At 37.3% G+C, this 16,021-nt stretch overlaps 1 protein-coding gene across 14 annotated transcripts in view; it reads left to right on the top strand.

Annotated features, from left to right (window-relative positions):
- The window catches only part of AGK (acylglycerol kinase), a 75,964-nt gene that overhangs the window by 29,864 nt on the left and 30,079 nt on the right, over nt 1-16,021 (top strand). For 11 of the 14 annotated variants that reach the window (XM_036328517.1, XM_036328519.1, XM_036328523.1 and 8 more), the window contains 3 exons: nt 585-624; nt 3,394-3,473; nt 10,673-10,748. In XM_036328517.1, the coding sequence (XP_036184410.1) occupies nt 585-624; nt 3,394-3,473; nt 10,673-10,748 (196 nt within the window). The remainder of the gene's footprint in view (nt 1-584; nt 625-3,393; nt 3,474-10,672; nt 10,749-16,021) is intronic. The other 3 variants (XM_036328527.1, XM_036328530.1, XM_036328529.1) reach the window with 1 other exon arrangement.

Raw genomic sequence — 16,021 nt, 5'->3', positions numbered from 1 at the left:
GTCTATTATCTTACAGTTCTGTGGGTTAGAATCCAACACAGGTCTCACTGGGCTCCGGTCAAGGTGTCCGCAAGAGCTGCGCTCCTTCTGGAGGCTCTAGGGAGGAACCCATTTCCTTGCCTTCCAGCTTCTAGGTGGTGTCCACATCCCTGACTTCCGTCTTCACAACCAGTAAGGTTGCCTCTCTGAACATTGTCCCATAATCGGATTTGCCGCTCATCACAGCCAGCAAAATTTCCCTGTGATTAACTTAGGCACACCTTCACAGTCCATAACAGCCTCCCCAGCTCCACCCCTAAATTAATCACATCTGTAAGGTAATGTCCTCTCTGGTTCTGGGGATTACGATGGATGTTTTAGGGAGCATTAATATGCCTGCCTTATACTGAAATAATTAACAGTGTTTCATTCAGAGAAAGTATTTTTCAGACATGGTCATAATTTGTTATAAGGTCTTTAAGAAACTTTCACGTGGGTATTTTGTAGGGAAGGTTGTACATATTTTTTAAAAAACGACAAGTTTTGTTTGAATTTTGGCCTACTTATTAAAGCTAACGCTCACTATCTTTTGTTTGCTTTGATAGTGATAACCTGCTAAGGAGAGCAGCCTGTCAAGAAGCTCAGGTAATGCCATTTGCTGTGGAACAGTCAGAACCACCTTGTCTCCGTTGTGCAGAAAACTCGCACTATTCCAGGGCACTTGTGCAGTGCCTTGCATCTGGGAGGTCTGGCTGTTTTTTCCCACTGTCAGGGGATGAATCAGGCTAAGAGCCAACTCTGAATAGAACCGGAGGAAATTGACCATCTGCTGAAGAGCAGTTCTAACACCCACCTCTTTAGATTTGTTTACTTCTGGATTAGTCCTAAGAGCACATGGGAATTAGTTCCCATCTGTAGTTGTCCTTGAGGATGGGACATCCTGAATCATCCCTGATCCGAATAACCCCCAAAGATATCAGTTCAGAACAGGTGTTACCTCTTCAAGTCAAAACTTGTTATAATTGTTGGTTCATATTTTAAAGCCTTTCTCTTTTAGCCCAACTGACTCATACCATATGCATTGTTATCCAGCCCATAGAGAGTGACTTAAATATTCATGCATCTCGCTGTATTAGTTGCAGTTGACTTGTGAATCCTCTTAAGTTAAAGACCATATTTTTGGTCTTCCCTTTCCTCCAAATTTGTACATTCTACCTTGCAGGTGAATTTCCATGACTGAGTTGCCCTTTTGTTATATGACATTTAAGTTTATGATGTCAGAAATACCAAAAAAAGAAACAGGAATTCAAAAAGGTGTGATGCTTATAGTAGGAGACGTGGGTGGTGAGCATGCTGATTGTTCTGGAGATGTTTTCGTGGGTGACAGTGACAGTAGGTACTATTGGTAAACTCCTCTCTCAAGTGGTTATCTACTTGTTCTAAATCTGTATTTCCAGAATTTTATTACTTCTTTGCTTGTTTTATCTCATATGACTCTAGTTGTTTTGGAAATCAAACTTTATATTCAAGTTGAGGTGGTCCCCACCCCAAGCTAATTTGCCATTAGCAACTGGAAAGTTCCTTGGGACGGGGAACCTTTTTTTCTAAGAATGGTTGTAGGGTCCTCCCTTTCTTAAGAAAGATGCCTCCACCTCTTTCCTGAATTTCATCTCCTCTTATTTTTTCAGAGACTCTGTCCCTTGAGTTGTTTCCCCCTTCTTATATTTTACCTCTTCCCACTGTTCTAATTCTCCACTTCCCAGGACACGTTTACCTCCTCTGTCTGATGTAAGTGAATTCATTCTGATAGCCTCCTCTAGTTACTTTTCCTGTTTATGCCCTTCCCTTCACAGTCTAAATTCTTGAAAAAATATGATTCTTTTTTATCTCATGAAAACTTAGCTCACTGTAGTCTTACATAAACTCATTTACCAGCTGTAAACTTGAGACTTGAGTTGGAAGAGACTAGAAACCAGGACAAGGAGGAATAATCTGGAACTATAGATCTGGAGTCAGGTTGGAATAGGAACCTGGTTCATTATATTCTTTCTGGCCACATTGCAGAAATAATATGGATAGAACAAGAACAAATTATAATACTTGGAGATTTGGCAGCAAAATGTTAAGGTCTAATTCAGTAAGAGTGAAAACAGAGTAGAAATTATAATGTACCAGAATTTTTTTTTAACAAAGAAACAGTATGTCTTTCTGAAGTATTCAGAAAAAAAAATTTTTTTTTTAAAGCAGGAATTAGACAGTGGTGAGAAAGGATCTCCAGTGGACTCTCAGGGTGGAGGTGGAGTTAGAGACATCTATTTAGTAAAAACCTCATTAACTTTCATTTTTTCCTACATTTACTTTGTACTTTCGTAGTTGAATTCTGCCTTCTTGGCCCAGACCTGCTCCCCACCATCTAAGACTTGGAATTTCGCCCTTTGTGGTGCTTTCTTCCTCCCATTCTTTTTGTTGATCTTGTCTAACCCAGACGCAATAGCAGTAGCTCCTTCTAGTCCCCAGGCCTAGACCTCTGCTTCTTCATTCTGCCTTGTCCTCGATCTGCTCTTTAGAGTTGGTAAAGTAGGAAAAGTTTGAGTTTTGTAGTTAGATAGATGTACATTCTAGGCTGCAATTTATTAACAATGTGACTGAGTTAATTTTTCTGAATCTTGTTTTTCTAATCTATAAAAATGAGAATATTTAAGACCTCTGAGGTTTCTAAGAACTAAGAATAATGTGTGAACGTGGCAAATACGAGGTGCTAAGTAAACATTAATTACATTTCTTTCCCTGTGACGGGGGATGCTATTTAGTTATCATACAAGGTAGCAAAGAAGAGGATGCAGATAGCATATTAGGGTTATTTGAGATATATATATATATATATATATAGATAGATATATATATAGATATATATCTATCTATATATATATATACACACACACACACACACACACATATAGACATACATATATATAATCTATAAAGATATGAAGATTAATAGATTAATAACACAAAGATTCTTCATGAACAAGCTTTAATAATAAGTTGAAGTAGAAAAAGATTATACTCTGAAATCTAAAGACAAGTGGATTAAAATTTCCTTCTGACTGATGTCTTACTCATCTTGGGTTTATAATAAACATAGCCATATCATATGGAGAAAAGAAAAGTTACTTCTGGTAGGTAAAGTAAGGTTTGTTTACTACAATATACAATTCAGCTTATTAAATAATGGCACACTTTTGTGCTGTTGTTTATGGTGTTTTTGTGAATATGAAATCATGAGAACATTTTTTTCTGCTGGAGTAGATATTACATCTTCTGGGAATAAATTCTTTTGGAACGAAGGAATATATGTGATCACTAACTGAATAAAAGGACATTGACTTACAACTTGTCTTTTTTCCTTTTTAGGTGTTTGGCAATCAGCTCATTCCTCCCAATGCACACGTGAAGAAGGCAACTGTCTTTCTCAACCCTGCAGCCTGCAAGGGGTGGGTGGCTTGTTACCTATTCAGGCTTCATAAAGTGAAAAAGTCAGACTATCAGGCAGCTAGTTGGATTGTTTGGGGTTGGAAGGACTAGGTTCAATACTCTTCTAGCGATAAGAGATTTATTTGTAATGGAGAAATAATGGTTAATGGGGTACAACTGTAAAGCTAACTGATGCTTAGCAAACTTGTCTAATCGAAGTTCACTAATCATTCCAGAATTAACACTCGCAAATAAGTCTTCTCTGCTTGACAGTAGCCCCTTGGGAAAACTCCTGCTGCTGTGATGTAAATTATTAGACCTTCTCTGTTACGAGATGTTCAGAGATGGCCCAAGGCTCTGTGGGCTTGCAAGGTCAAAAACACTCTTTCTGTGATCCCCGAGCCAGGTCTTGGAGGTCAGTAGAGGGAGAACACTCAGTCTTCTTGACTGAGGACATGTCCATGGGTCAGGTGCCTGGAGACAGGAGTAACTAATCATGTCTCTTGCTATATATGTCACAGGATAGTCAGTGAACTGGTCTGGCTGGCCTGGAAGGGTCATGTGAGGGAATTGTGGCAAATTAAGGTATGAAGAATACTTAGATAATACTTGGATGATAATTGTGTCCATGTTCCTTTATTCTAACAAATGTCCCACACTGGTTGTTGAAAGTGGGGTAGGCTGTGTGTGTAAGGGGGCAAGGAGTTTGAAGGAACTCTTTGTACTTTTTTTAAAAAATTAAAAAAATTTTTGGTCACATTGGATAATATGTTTCAGGCATGCAGTTCTGTAATACATCATCTGTATATTGCATTATGTGCTCACCACCCAAAGTCTAGTCTCCTTCTATCACCATGTATTTGACCTCCTTTACTCTTTTCATCCTCCCCCTCTCTCCTTCCTCTCTGTTGTCTGTCAATGAGTTTATTTTTGTTTGTTTGTTTGTTGCTTTCTATTTTATATCCCACACTAGAGGCTCAGTGCACGAATTCGTGCACCAGTGGGGTCCCTTGTCCTGGCCTACGGGATTGGGCCAAAACCGGCTCTCCAACATCCCCTGAGAGGTCCCGGGTTGCGAGAGGGCTCAGGCCAGGCTGAGGGACCCCACTCATGCACGATAGGGGCAGGGAGGGACATGGGAGGTTGGCAGCCAGAGAGGGACCGCAGGAGAGCTCCAGGGTGTGTCCGGCCTTTCTCGCTCAGTCCTGATCAGCCAGACCCCAGCAGCAAGTTAACCTACCAGTCAGAGCGTCTGCCCCCTGGTGGTCAGTGCACGTCATAGTGAGCTGTTGAGTGGCCTTAGCATATCATTAGCATATTATGCTTTGATTGGTTGAATGGCTGACCGGACACTTAGCATATTAGGCTTTTATTATATAGGATATGAGTGAAATCATATGGTTCTTGTCCTTCAGCATCTGACTTATTTCACTTAGCATGATACTCTTAGGATCTATGTTGTCGAAAATGGCAATATTTCATCTTTTTTATGTCTGAGTAGTATTCCATTGTGTATACGTACCACATCTTCTTTATTCAGTCATCTGTCGTGAGGTTGTTTCCATATCTTGCTATTAAGAATAATGCTGCAGTGAACATATGGGTACATAATGTCTGTATGAATAAATGTTTTCACATTTTTCAGGAAGGTACCCAAAGGGGGAGTGCTGGGTCATATGGTAGCTCTGTTGTTAATTTTTGAGGGACCTCCATACTGTTTTCCATGGTGGCTGTATACATTTATATTCCCACCAGCACTGTCTGAGGATTCTTTCTTGTCCACATCCTCTCCAAGACTTATTTCTTTGTCTTATTGATAATAACCCTTCTAGTAGGTATGAACTGGTATTTCATTGTGTTTTGATTTACATTTCACTTATAGCTAATGAAGTTGAGCATTTTCTTATGTATCTGTTGGCCATCTGTATGTCTTCTTAGGCAAATGTCTATTCAGGTCTTCTGCCTTTTTTAAAATTGGATTTTTTGTTGTTGTTAATTATATGAGTTCTTTTTATAGTTTGGATATTAATATTAGCCCCTTATCAGAGGTATCATTTGCAAATACCTTTTCCCTTTCAGTTGGTTGCCTTTTTGTTTTGTTGATGGTTTCTTTTGCTGTGCAGAAGCGCTTTTTAAAAAAATATATTTTTATTAATTTCAGAGAGGAAGGAAGAGGGAGAGAGAGATAGAAACATCAATGATGAGAGAGAATCATTGGTTGGCTGCTTCCTGCACGCTCCCTACCGGGGGTAGAGTCCGCAGCCTGGGCATGTGCCCTTGACTGGAATTGAACCTGAGACCCTTTAGTCTGCAGGTCGACGCTCTATCCATTAAGCCATACCGGCTAGGGCTGTGCAAAGGCTTTTTAGTTTGATATAGTCTCATTCATTTATTTTTGGTTTTACTTCTCATACCTTTGGTGTCAAGTTCACAAAAACCTCTCTGAGAACACAGTCCATAAGTTTAGTCCCTATGCTTTCTTCTACATACATATTTTGTTTCAGGGGTTATGTTTAAGTCTTTAACCCATTTTGAGTTAATTTTTATGTATGGTATCTGATAGCAGTGTCTGGTTTTACTATTTTGCATGTGGCTTTCCAATTCTTCCAACACCATTTATTAAAGAGGCTTTTCTTTATTCAGTGTATGTTTTTGGCTCCTTTGTTGAAAATTAATTGTCCATATATGTGTGGGCTTGTTTCTGGACTCTCAGTTCTGTTCCATTGGTCTGTATGCCTTTTTTTTTTTTTGCTAACACCGTACTGTTTTGATTATTGTAGCTTTCTAGTATAGTTTTATATCAGGGAGCATGATACCTCCCACTTTGTTCTTTTTAAAGATTTCTTTGGTTATTTGGGGTCTTTGTGGGTCCATATAAATTTTAGGATTAGTTGTTCTAATTCTGAGAAGAATGCCATTGGTATTTTAATAGGGATTGAATTGAATCTGTATATTACTTTAGGTAGTAAGGATAGTTTAACAATATTAATCCTCTCAATTTATGAGCAAGGTATATCCTTCCATTTATTTGTATCTTGTTTAATTTCTTTCTCCAACTTCTTTTAGTTTTTTGGTATACAGGTCTTTCACCTCTGGTTAAATTTAGTCCTAGGTATTTTATACTTTTTAATGCAATTGTGAATGGGATTGATTTCTTATTTTTTCTTATTCATTATTGGTGTACAGAAATGCAATAGATTTCAATATATTGATTTTGTGTCCTACAACTTTACTAAAGCTATTTATTAGTTCTAACAGTTTTTGGGTGGAGTCTTTCAACTTTTCTATATGTAGTATATTGTCATTTGCAAATGATGAGAGTTTTACTTTCCATTTTATATGCCTTTAATTTTTTTGTCTTGTTTGATTGCTGTGGCTTGGACTTCAGTGCTATGCTGAAAAGAAGTGGTGAGAGTGGACATCCTTGTTTTATTCCTGATCTTAGAGGAAAGGCTTTCGGTTTCTGAAATAAGCTTCTCTAGTAATTTCTTGGGACGGAGTGCGGCTTCACAGGTATGAGGACAAGTCATGCCTTCTTTTAATTCAGCAGCTTAAGATATTTACCTACAGATTGTTTAAATTGGCTCCATTGCTCTGCCTAATTGAACCCTATTTGCCTGACATCGTTAAAGCCACTTCCTTCCCCATAAACACACCAGTCATAATGCCTATTGATCATTCTTGTTTAACAACATTACTAAATAATACCAACAATTGAACAGGTCCTAACACAACACAACAATAACTGAGTGGTCATTGGTGGTCTGTGTCAGAATGCCACAGAACTCGGTGGGTTTCATGGTTAGAAGGATCAGATCTGTAGACTCTTTTCTGCTGTGTGATACTGTGGGAGCTACTTAATTTAAATGCTCAGTTTACTCATTTGTAAAATGGGAGAATAGCCATCCCATATAAAAGTACCATATATATAGGTGCCTTTAGATTAAATGAAATGATGCCTTTGAAGTGTTTGGCTTATTTCCATTTCACAGTAAGCATGGATAAAAGGAATATAAGCTGCTGCTGTTGTTATTTACCTGCAGGCTGGGTTCACAACATTCTCCGCTTTGCTCTCCCACCCTTCCCGAAAGTCCTTGCACCTTTCCTACTGCCTCCTTGAACTATTCTAGGTCCTATTCCCTTAGAAACCTAGTAAGTTAGCAACTTGCTAATTCTGATGAAGGAAAATATATGGCAATATATTTTTGAGGTATAATCAGTTATTTTGAGTTTCTGCTTCTAAGAGATACGTGCATTTTTTAAAAATTAAAACTATTTTTAGGTCTGTTTACATTTTTACATATAAATGTATTTGCATTTTTTAAAGGTAGATTATTGTTTTAAAAGTGTAACAGTTTTCTCTAAGGATGAGGCTATGAAAGGCTTTCTCTCCTAAAGTCACGGTCCCTTTAGCAGGCGAATCCCTGCACAGCCTAGGAAGCAGCTACTCTGGAACTCTCCAGCATCTCTTTAAAGCTTTCACCAAAATTGCACTCTTTTTGTCATCTTGACTCTGCTCTGACACATAATTAATAACTTATTGTGTAGCTATTTCATCATGTAGTACTGGTTTAAAAGTATATAAAGAGCTTTAAGAAATAAGATGACTGTGTGTTTAGCATTAATAAATAATACATTAAGGAGTAATTCTTTTTTTGTGTGCATGTGTGAACTTGGAAATTGCTACAAGTATATAAAGTTTTTGTTTCCGGTGCTATCTCACCCTTAATTATATAATAAGTAATGCATTTCTTACTGGTAGCACCTGTTTTTCAACCTTTTATATGGAACATTAGAAGGGGAAAAAATGTCTTTTATTTCAGAAATTTTCCATACTCATAGCATCACATAAAAGCATGAATAAAGTCCAAATGTTCCAGTCTTACTTCTTAAGCCAACATAAAGGAGTTTACAGATTTTCTGTAATGATGAATATAGCAGATTGAGACTTCTCCAGAGTTTTGCTTCTCAGAGTTAGATCCAGTCCACTTCCAGCAGAAAGTCTCTCATCACTCTAGTAATGAAAGCACCCAGGAAGGAGAAATATTTGCATTATCACTGCCTCAGCCATTATTGTCCGGTTAAGGCCCAGAAATGGTGAGCTGGGAAGGAGAAACTTCCATTTAGTTTTTCCTGTTCATTCTATTAAGCATTCAGAGCAGCAGTAAAGATAGGGGACATTTGTTTAATTTGCTTTTTACCTGCACAGTTAGGCCCTTGGTTTGAGATATTCTCTTGAATGGTTCTTGTGAACATGTATCCAAGCTTCTCAATTTCCTTTAATTCATAATAGGAAAGGTTTTGTGTTCTGTCTCATTGGTGGTTATTCTCTTAAGTGTAGAGGATGTTGAGTTTGGTCTATACATGTTCCTCACTGGCTACCTCTGCATCTCTTTCTAGTATAAAACGTAGTCTAGAAAGTTAAAGCATGCATCACTGGTTAAAAAAAAAATTTTGTTTTGAAAGAGAGCTGAGTAAGGTGGATGTAAAAGTTAGATGTTTGACTAGTTGAATTTTTTAAAATTTTTATTGATTTCAGAGAGGAAGGAAGAGGGAGAAAGAGAGATAGAAACATCCACGATGAGAGAGAATCATGGATCGGCTGTTTCCTCCAAGTCCCCTTACTGGGGATCGAGCCTACAACTGGGCATGTGCCCTTGACTGGAATCAAACCTGGGACCAAAACGGGCCAACACTCTATCCACTCTGCCAAATTGGCTAGGGCTAGTTGACTGTTTTGAAAGTACTAATAAGTTGACCTGTCTTTCACCCAAACATTTCTCCAGGGATTTTATTCAACTTTGAGACTATGCAATTGGAGACTTTCTGCAACTTCTGCATCCTTTGATTCCTAGGCGTTTTCGAATCCTGACATGACTTGGACAAGAGTCACTATTGGAATGCTGTGTATGAGACTTTTAAAATACACAGACTCTTCTAAGTGCTTTGTAACTGTTGCTCTTGTTAAAGACATCACAATCATGTCATTTCCTTTTCCTCAGAATTTACAGGTCTGCATTTTTTGGACGGGTTTATTCATTCATTTGTTTATTAACTCATTAGATACTTATTAAATATGTTCTACCTGTGCCAGACAGGCAGAACATATTTACTCTTGGAAGCTAGGGAATTCGGGGACGCATAAGGTTTGGTGTCTGTTTTTGCAAGGCTTCAAGCCTAGTCCTGAAGATTCTCTTGCAATTCACTAGTCGTCATTTGCTGTGAAAGTTCCCAAGACAGGTGTGTACATAGTGCTGGTTAACACACAGAAGGGCATGATGGTGCCTGGAAGTTTGGGGCAAGCTGCTGATTATCCTGTAGTTAGGCAATTTCTAACTTTCTCTGTTCCAGCAGAAATTTGGTCCTCGTGGAAAAACATTTTGCTCTTTCTCCAGGGATTTTACTGCAGTTTAAGACTTAAGAAATGGATATAATATTTGGAATTGTTACAAATGATGTGCTTCTTCCCCAAAGGTTATGTCCACTGAGTTAGAATTAAGCAATATTCTGTTTGGTTCACTCTGTTCCCTGGGGCATATGAAAAATGTTACAGTAAATACATTCTCTTCCTTCTACCACTGGAATATTAATAAGCTCCTTGAGGACTTAATACATTATACTTAAGTTACAAGTATTTTTGTCTGCTTTTTCATGTGGTCTCTCCAGCTCCTACACCTGTCTCGCACATAGTAGGTACTCAATAAATACTTGTTGAATGAATCAAACATTGCTTCCTCAGTGGAGCCATATCCCATGTAGATATGTGTAGAGCAAGGGTGGGGAACCTTTTTTTCGGCCAAGGGCCATTTGGATATTTATAATATCATTTGTGGGCCATACAAAATTATCAACTTAAAAATTAGCCTATTGTAGTTGGTCAGACATTTAATTAACTCATCTCTACTGCCTTGGCAGAGCCAGACCAAATGGCTCGTGGGCCAGACATTTACCACCCCTGCTCTAGAGGAACGACCATAAACTGAGGCATCCCAAATGGGTAACAGCTTATTGTATTAGACAAACAGTAAATTCCTGAGGCCCCTGGGTGAGAGACTCTATGTTTCTATCAATAGAAACTCATTTCTCATTGTTATTTGAACAGTGTTTCTTCCCTAGTCTAGCCCTATTCTTGTTCTACACAAGAGAAGGTGGTTGGGCTTCCTCTTCGTCCTCTTGAGAACTCATGATAAAATTTTTATATTTTTTCCTTTGTCTACAGCAAAGCAAGAACTCTGTTTGAAAAAAATGCTGCCCCAATTTTGCACTTATCTGGCATGGATGTGACTGTCGTTAAGGTGAGACTGCTCCAGAGTGTCGACTTGATCCCAGCTCCTACTCCTTGTAACATAGCCTCTTCTCCTGACTTGTTTGCAGAAATCACTTACCACTTACGACAAGAGCAGAGCAATCAATGTTGTGTACTTGTTCTGATAATTAAGGCAATTTTGTTTTTATAAAGCATTGTCAGCTTTTCATCTTCAGAAAAGGATTAGATGGAGGCATAAGCTTGATTTCCTTTCATGTGAAGATAGGATGTGGAATTATTGTCTCTTAGAAGATGAAAATAGCGTGTTTTTTCCAAAAAACAAAAAACCCCTGCAAATCTGAGTAATTAATTTAATTTTTTGCTAGTTCCATAGACAGGTAAACATTTTTTCTCTGATGAGGTATTATCTCTGGGGAGGAATTTTAAATGGTAAAGCTTCAGAATTTGCAAGATTTAGGTAAGAAAAACAGGTGACAAAAATAAGTTTGAGGGAATTGTGTTGTCTTAGAAGATGCTTAAAGACTCCATTTTTGTTGACTTTTTAAAGTGATATGTGTGTAGTGTGTATAAGGAGTGCATATTTGATGAAAATCACTGTTACCATATTGCTAAGTCTATGAAGAACCTATTTTTAACATTACACACTTTCATTAAATAACAACGTAAACGGTCATTTAGTCCGATTTACCATTTCATGGTGAACTCTCTTCTCTAGCTTATCTGAGACTAAGTTGTCTGCCTCCATGATGGAGGAACAGGGTTGGGGGGAAAAAAACTAACATTTATTTAAGTCTCTGTAGTGCATACTCTGTGTATTAGAGATCATAGAATGTTTACTTGACACTAGTATTGTTCCTGGAATATTTGGTTGAACTCACAAGTAAAACTATCTGAGCCTGGAGCTTTCTTTGGGGATTTATTTATTTATCTATATTAAATTTATTTAATGGCTCTAGAAGAACTCAAGTTCTGTTTCTTGAATTAATTTTGGAAAGGTAAGTTTTTCAAGGAATTTGTTCATTTCATCAGTGTTTTCAAATTAATTGGAATTGAGTTCATAATATCTGAAAGCAATAAAAATATATCTTAATAGAACAAAAACTTCTATATATAATATCTATAATATCCTCTTTTTAACTTTTAGATTTCTGTAACATCTGTACTATCTCATTTTCATGCTTAATATAATTTATTTGTCCCCTCTTTTTTTTCTTTCTCTCAGTAGTTTTGTGAGAGGTGTGTCAGTTTAATCCTTGCCAAGAGCCATCTTTTGGCTTGTTGATCCTCTCATTTGTTTCATTAATATCTAATTTATCTTTATTGTTTCCTTCATTCTACTTTCTTTGGATTTTTTTTTCTGCTGTCCTTTTTTGACATTTTAATGTGGATGTTTATTTTTATTAATTTTACCCTTCTGTCCTGCTGTATACATTGAAAGCTATACATGTACCATAATTCAGCTGCATCCTAGAAGTTTTTGTTCTATTAAAACATATTTTTATTGCTTTCAGAGAGGAAGAGAGAGAAATAGAAACATCAATGATGAGAGAGAACCATTGCTCGGTTGTCTCCTGCATACCTCACACTGGGGATTGAACCTGAAACCCAGGCATGTGCCCTGACTGGAAATCAAACTGTGACCTCCTGAGCTATGCTGACTGGGATGCATCCTAGAAGTTTTGATGTGTAATATTTTCATTGCTAAGTATTTTCTGATTTTCATCATGATTTTTGTTTGACCTATGAATTAGGAAGGCATGTTTTTAGATTTCCAAATTTAAAGTTTTTTCCAAATCTTTTTGCTAATGATTTCTGATTTTATTGGTGTTTTTGTCAAAGAGTATAGTCTATAAATTCCAGTATTTTAAAATTTGTTGAGACTTGTTTTGTGGCCTAGCATGTGGTTTGTTTTCATAAATGTCTCATGTGTGCCTAAAAAGAATTTATATCAGTTACTGGAGAGCATATTCTGTATATGTGTCCATTAAGTCAAATCTATTGTGTGCCTCAAATCTATGCCCTTGCTGATTTTTTCTTCTGTTTAGCTATAGGTTATTCAGAGAGAGAGGTATTAGAAATCTCCTATTATAATTGTGGATTTGTCTATTTCATGACATGGTTTTGTCAATTTTTGCTTTTTGTATTTTGAGACTATTAGTATATGCACTCAAATTTCAGATTATTTTATTTTCCTTACATTTTGATCCTATCATAGAGTGACTCTCTTTGGCACTAATCTTGCTTTTTGCCATAGTCTGTCTTACCTGTTATTAGTAGTAGTTGTACTAGCTTACTTTGGCTAGTTTTTGCCTGGCATAATTTTTACATCTCTTTACTTTCAGCCTTTTGTATCCTTATGTTTTAGATGCACCATTTGTAAAGGTGCAAAACAGGATATTTCAAAAATCAGTTTTTTTGGCTTTTGACTAGGCCACTTAATCCATTAACAATTATTATAATTGTTGATTTATTTAGATTTATTTCTATAGTAGTTATCTATTGCTATATAACAAACTGCCTGGACAACTATTTTCCTGCTGATGAGTCTTGGTCAGAGCTGTTCTTTTGCTGGTCTAGCCTGGGCTCCTTACTGGCCTGTCTTTTCATGGCTTAATAGCTCATTTCTTTTTATCACTGAATAATATTCCATTGTATGGATGTACAACAGTTTGTTTATCCATTCACTTACTGAATGGTTGCTTCCAATTTTGGCAATTATGAATAAAGCCGCTATAAACATTCATGTGCAAGTTTTTCTTTGGACATGTTTTCTGCTCACTGGGGTAAATACCTAACAGGGCATTTGCGGGATTGTATGGTAAGAGTGTGCTTAGCTTTGTAAGAAACTGCCGGGGAGCATTTAGGGTCTTGCTTTCCAGCATGTCATCAGTTTGACTCAAAAAAACTCATAAAAATTCCCCCCTCAAAAGAAAAAGAAATCGCCAAACTGCCTTTTCAAAGTGGCTGTACCATTTTGCATTCCCACCAGCAATGAATGAAATTTCCTATAGCTCTGTGTCTTTGTAAACATTTTGTGTTGTCAGTGTTTTGGGTTGTAGCCATTCTAATGGGAATGTATGTTCAAGGGAGGGCAAAAGTGGGTTACATACAATATTGACCATATTTTCTTTTCTTTTTTTTAAAATATATTTTTATTGATTTTTTACGGAGAGAAAGGGAGGGAGATAGTCAGAAACATCGATGAGAGAGAAACATCGATCAGCTGCCTCCTGCACACCTCCCACTGGGGATGTGCCCGCAACCAAGGTACATGCCCTTGACCGGAATCGAACCTGGGACCTTTCAGTCCACAGGCTGACGCTCTATCCACTGAGCAAAACCGGTCTTGGCCATATTTTCATTTGTATATTTTCCATCTGTATATCTTCTTTGGTCTGATGTTTGTTCAGATTTTTGCTCTTGTTTTTTGTTTGTTTTCTTACTGTTGATTTCTAGAGTTCTTTGTATATTGTGAATACAAGTCATCAGATATGTGTTTTGCAAATATTTTCTCTTATACAGTCTTGTAAAGCTGTTTTGTAATTGTCTTAACAGTGTTTTTCCCAGAGCAGAAGTTGTTAATTTTAAGAAAGTCCAACTTGTCTATTTTTCTCCCATAGATCTTGCTTTTTGTTGATTTATCTAAAAACTCATTGCCAAACACAGGATCATCTAGATCAGTGGTTCTCAACCTTCCTAATGCCGTGACCCTTTAATACAGTTCCTCATGTTGTGGTGACCCCCAACCACAAAATTATTTTCGTTGCTACTTCATAACTGTAATTTTGCTACTGTTATGAATCATAATGTAAATATCTGATATGCAGGATGTATTTTCATTGTTACAAATTGAACATAATTAAAGCATAGTGATTAATCACAAAAACAATATGTAATTATATATGTGTTTTCCGATGGTCTTAAGCGACCCCTGTGAAAGGGTCGTTCGACCCCCAAAGGGGTTGAGAACCGCTGATCTAGATCCTCTCCTGTGCAATTTTCTAGAAGTTATATAGTTTTCTTTTACATTTAAGTTTACAACCCATTTTGAGTTAATTTTTAGGAAAAGTGTGAGGTTAATGTGTTGATTCATCTTTTTGCATCATTATGCCACTTTTTATCTTTCCTCTTTGGTGCATTTAGAATTTTCATCTTAAGATCAGAGCCTCAAATGTGTTATCCCTGTTCATGTAACCTTTTAAATTATGGTCTGTTAAATCTGTCAAGATCTTTTTGCACTTTGGCTCTTTCCTGCCTGTGCTTTTTATACAAATATTTATTGAGTGCCTACTATTAGGTAAGCCCTATCTGTCCTCAGAGAGCTTCCATTCAAAGTGTGAAAGGAAAGGATGCAGAAAAGAAACATACAAATAAACACACAATTTTTCCAATGATGATAAATGCCAAGGAGAAAAATCAAGCAGGGTAAAGAGACCAGGAGTAATAGGGATGTCAGTTTAGTGCAGAATACCAAGGAAGGCCCGTCGGATAAGATGACCTTTGAACAGAGACCTGAAGGCAATGAGTGAGTCATGCAGCTGCTCAAAGAGGGAAAGAGTCCAGGCCGAGCAGACTGCATAGTCAAGGCGGGAGTGTGCTTGGGTGATTGAGTGCGAGTAAGGAGGCCATTGTTGTTGGGGTGGAATGAACCAGGAGAGACAGGGAGAGAGGGTGAGGTTGGACAAAGAAGGAGGGGCAAGATTATCAACTTTGTCTTACTTTCGAATTCAGTAAATTATAATTGGCATCCATTGTTGATACAGTGTGTATAGGAAGAGGCTGAAGGGAGAACCCTGAAGAGCTGTCACTAAGACTCTACCTACACTTTGATGCTGCTTCGCTGAGCATCTCACTTTGAGCCTAGACTGGTATCTAATTTAATTGTATTCTAACATATTATTTCCATATTTTTCCACCTTGTCTCCAAGGATATTGTTAAATAGCTTGCCAGGTGCCTTGCTGAAAACCAGTTATAATGTCTGCCTAGTTTCCCAGATCTGTGGATCTAGTGACCTGTCAGAGATGAGCATGAGTCTGAAATGCATCACTCTTAGCCAACCCATGCTCATTCCCAATGATCACCCATTTCGGGGTGCTCACAAACATCCTTTTAATTAGGATTGGCATATTTTTTAATGAAATATTTGAAAATATATAATTATAAAACCAGTCATTCCAATTTTTAGAATAAAAGTAGGAACATTCATCATAAAATTAATGGTGTTAGTTTAGGGACTTCCTTTTTCCTTTGTGTTAACTGACTTATTGGCTCAGGTGCTTTATAGTCTCTCTGAAATCCAA

The sequence above is a fragment of the Myotis myotis genome, unplaced genomic scaffold, assembly GCF_014108235.1.
Source record: "Myotis myotis isolate mMyoMyo1 unplaced genomic scaffold, mMyoMyo1.p scaffold_m19_p_11, whole genome shotgun sequence".
Lineage (NCBI taxonomy): Eukaryota > Metazoa > Chordata > Mammalia > Chiroptera > Vespertilionidae > Myotis > Myotis myotis.
This window is presented reverse-complemented; position numbering and strand designations above follow the sequence as displayed.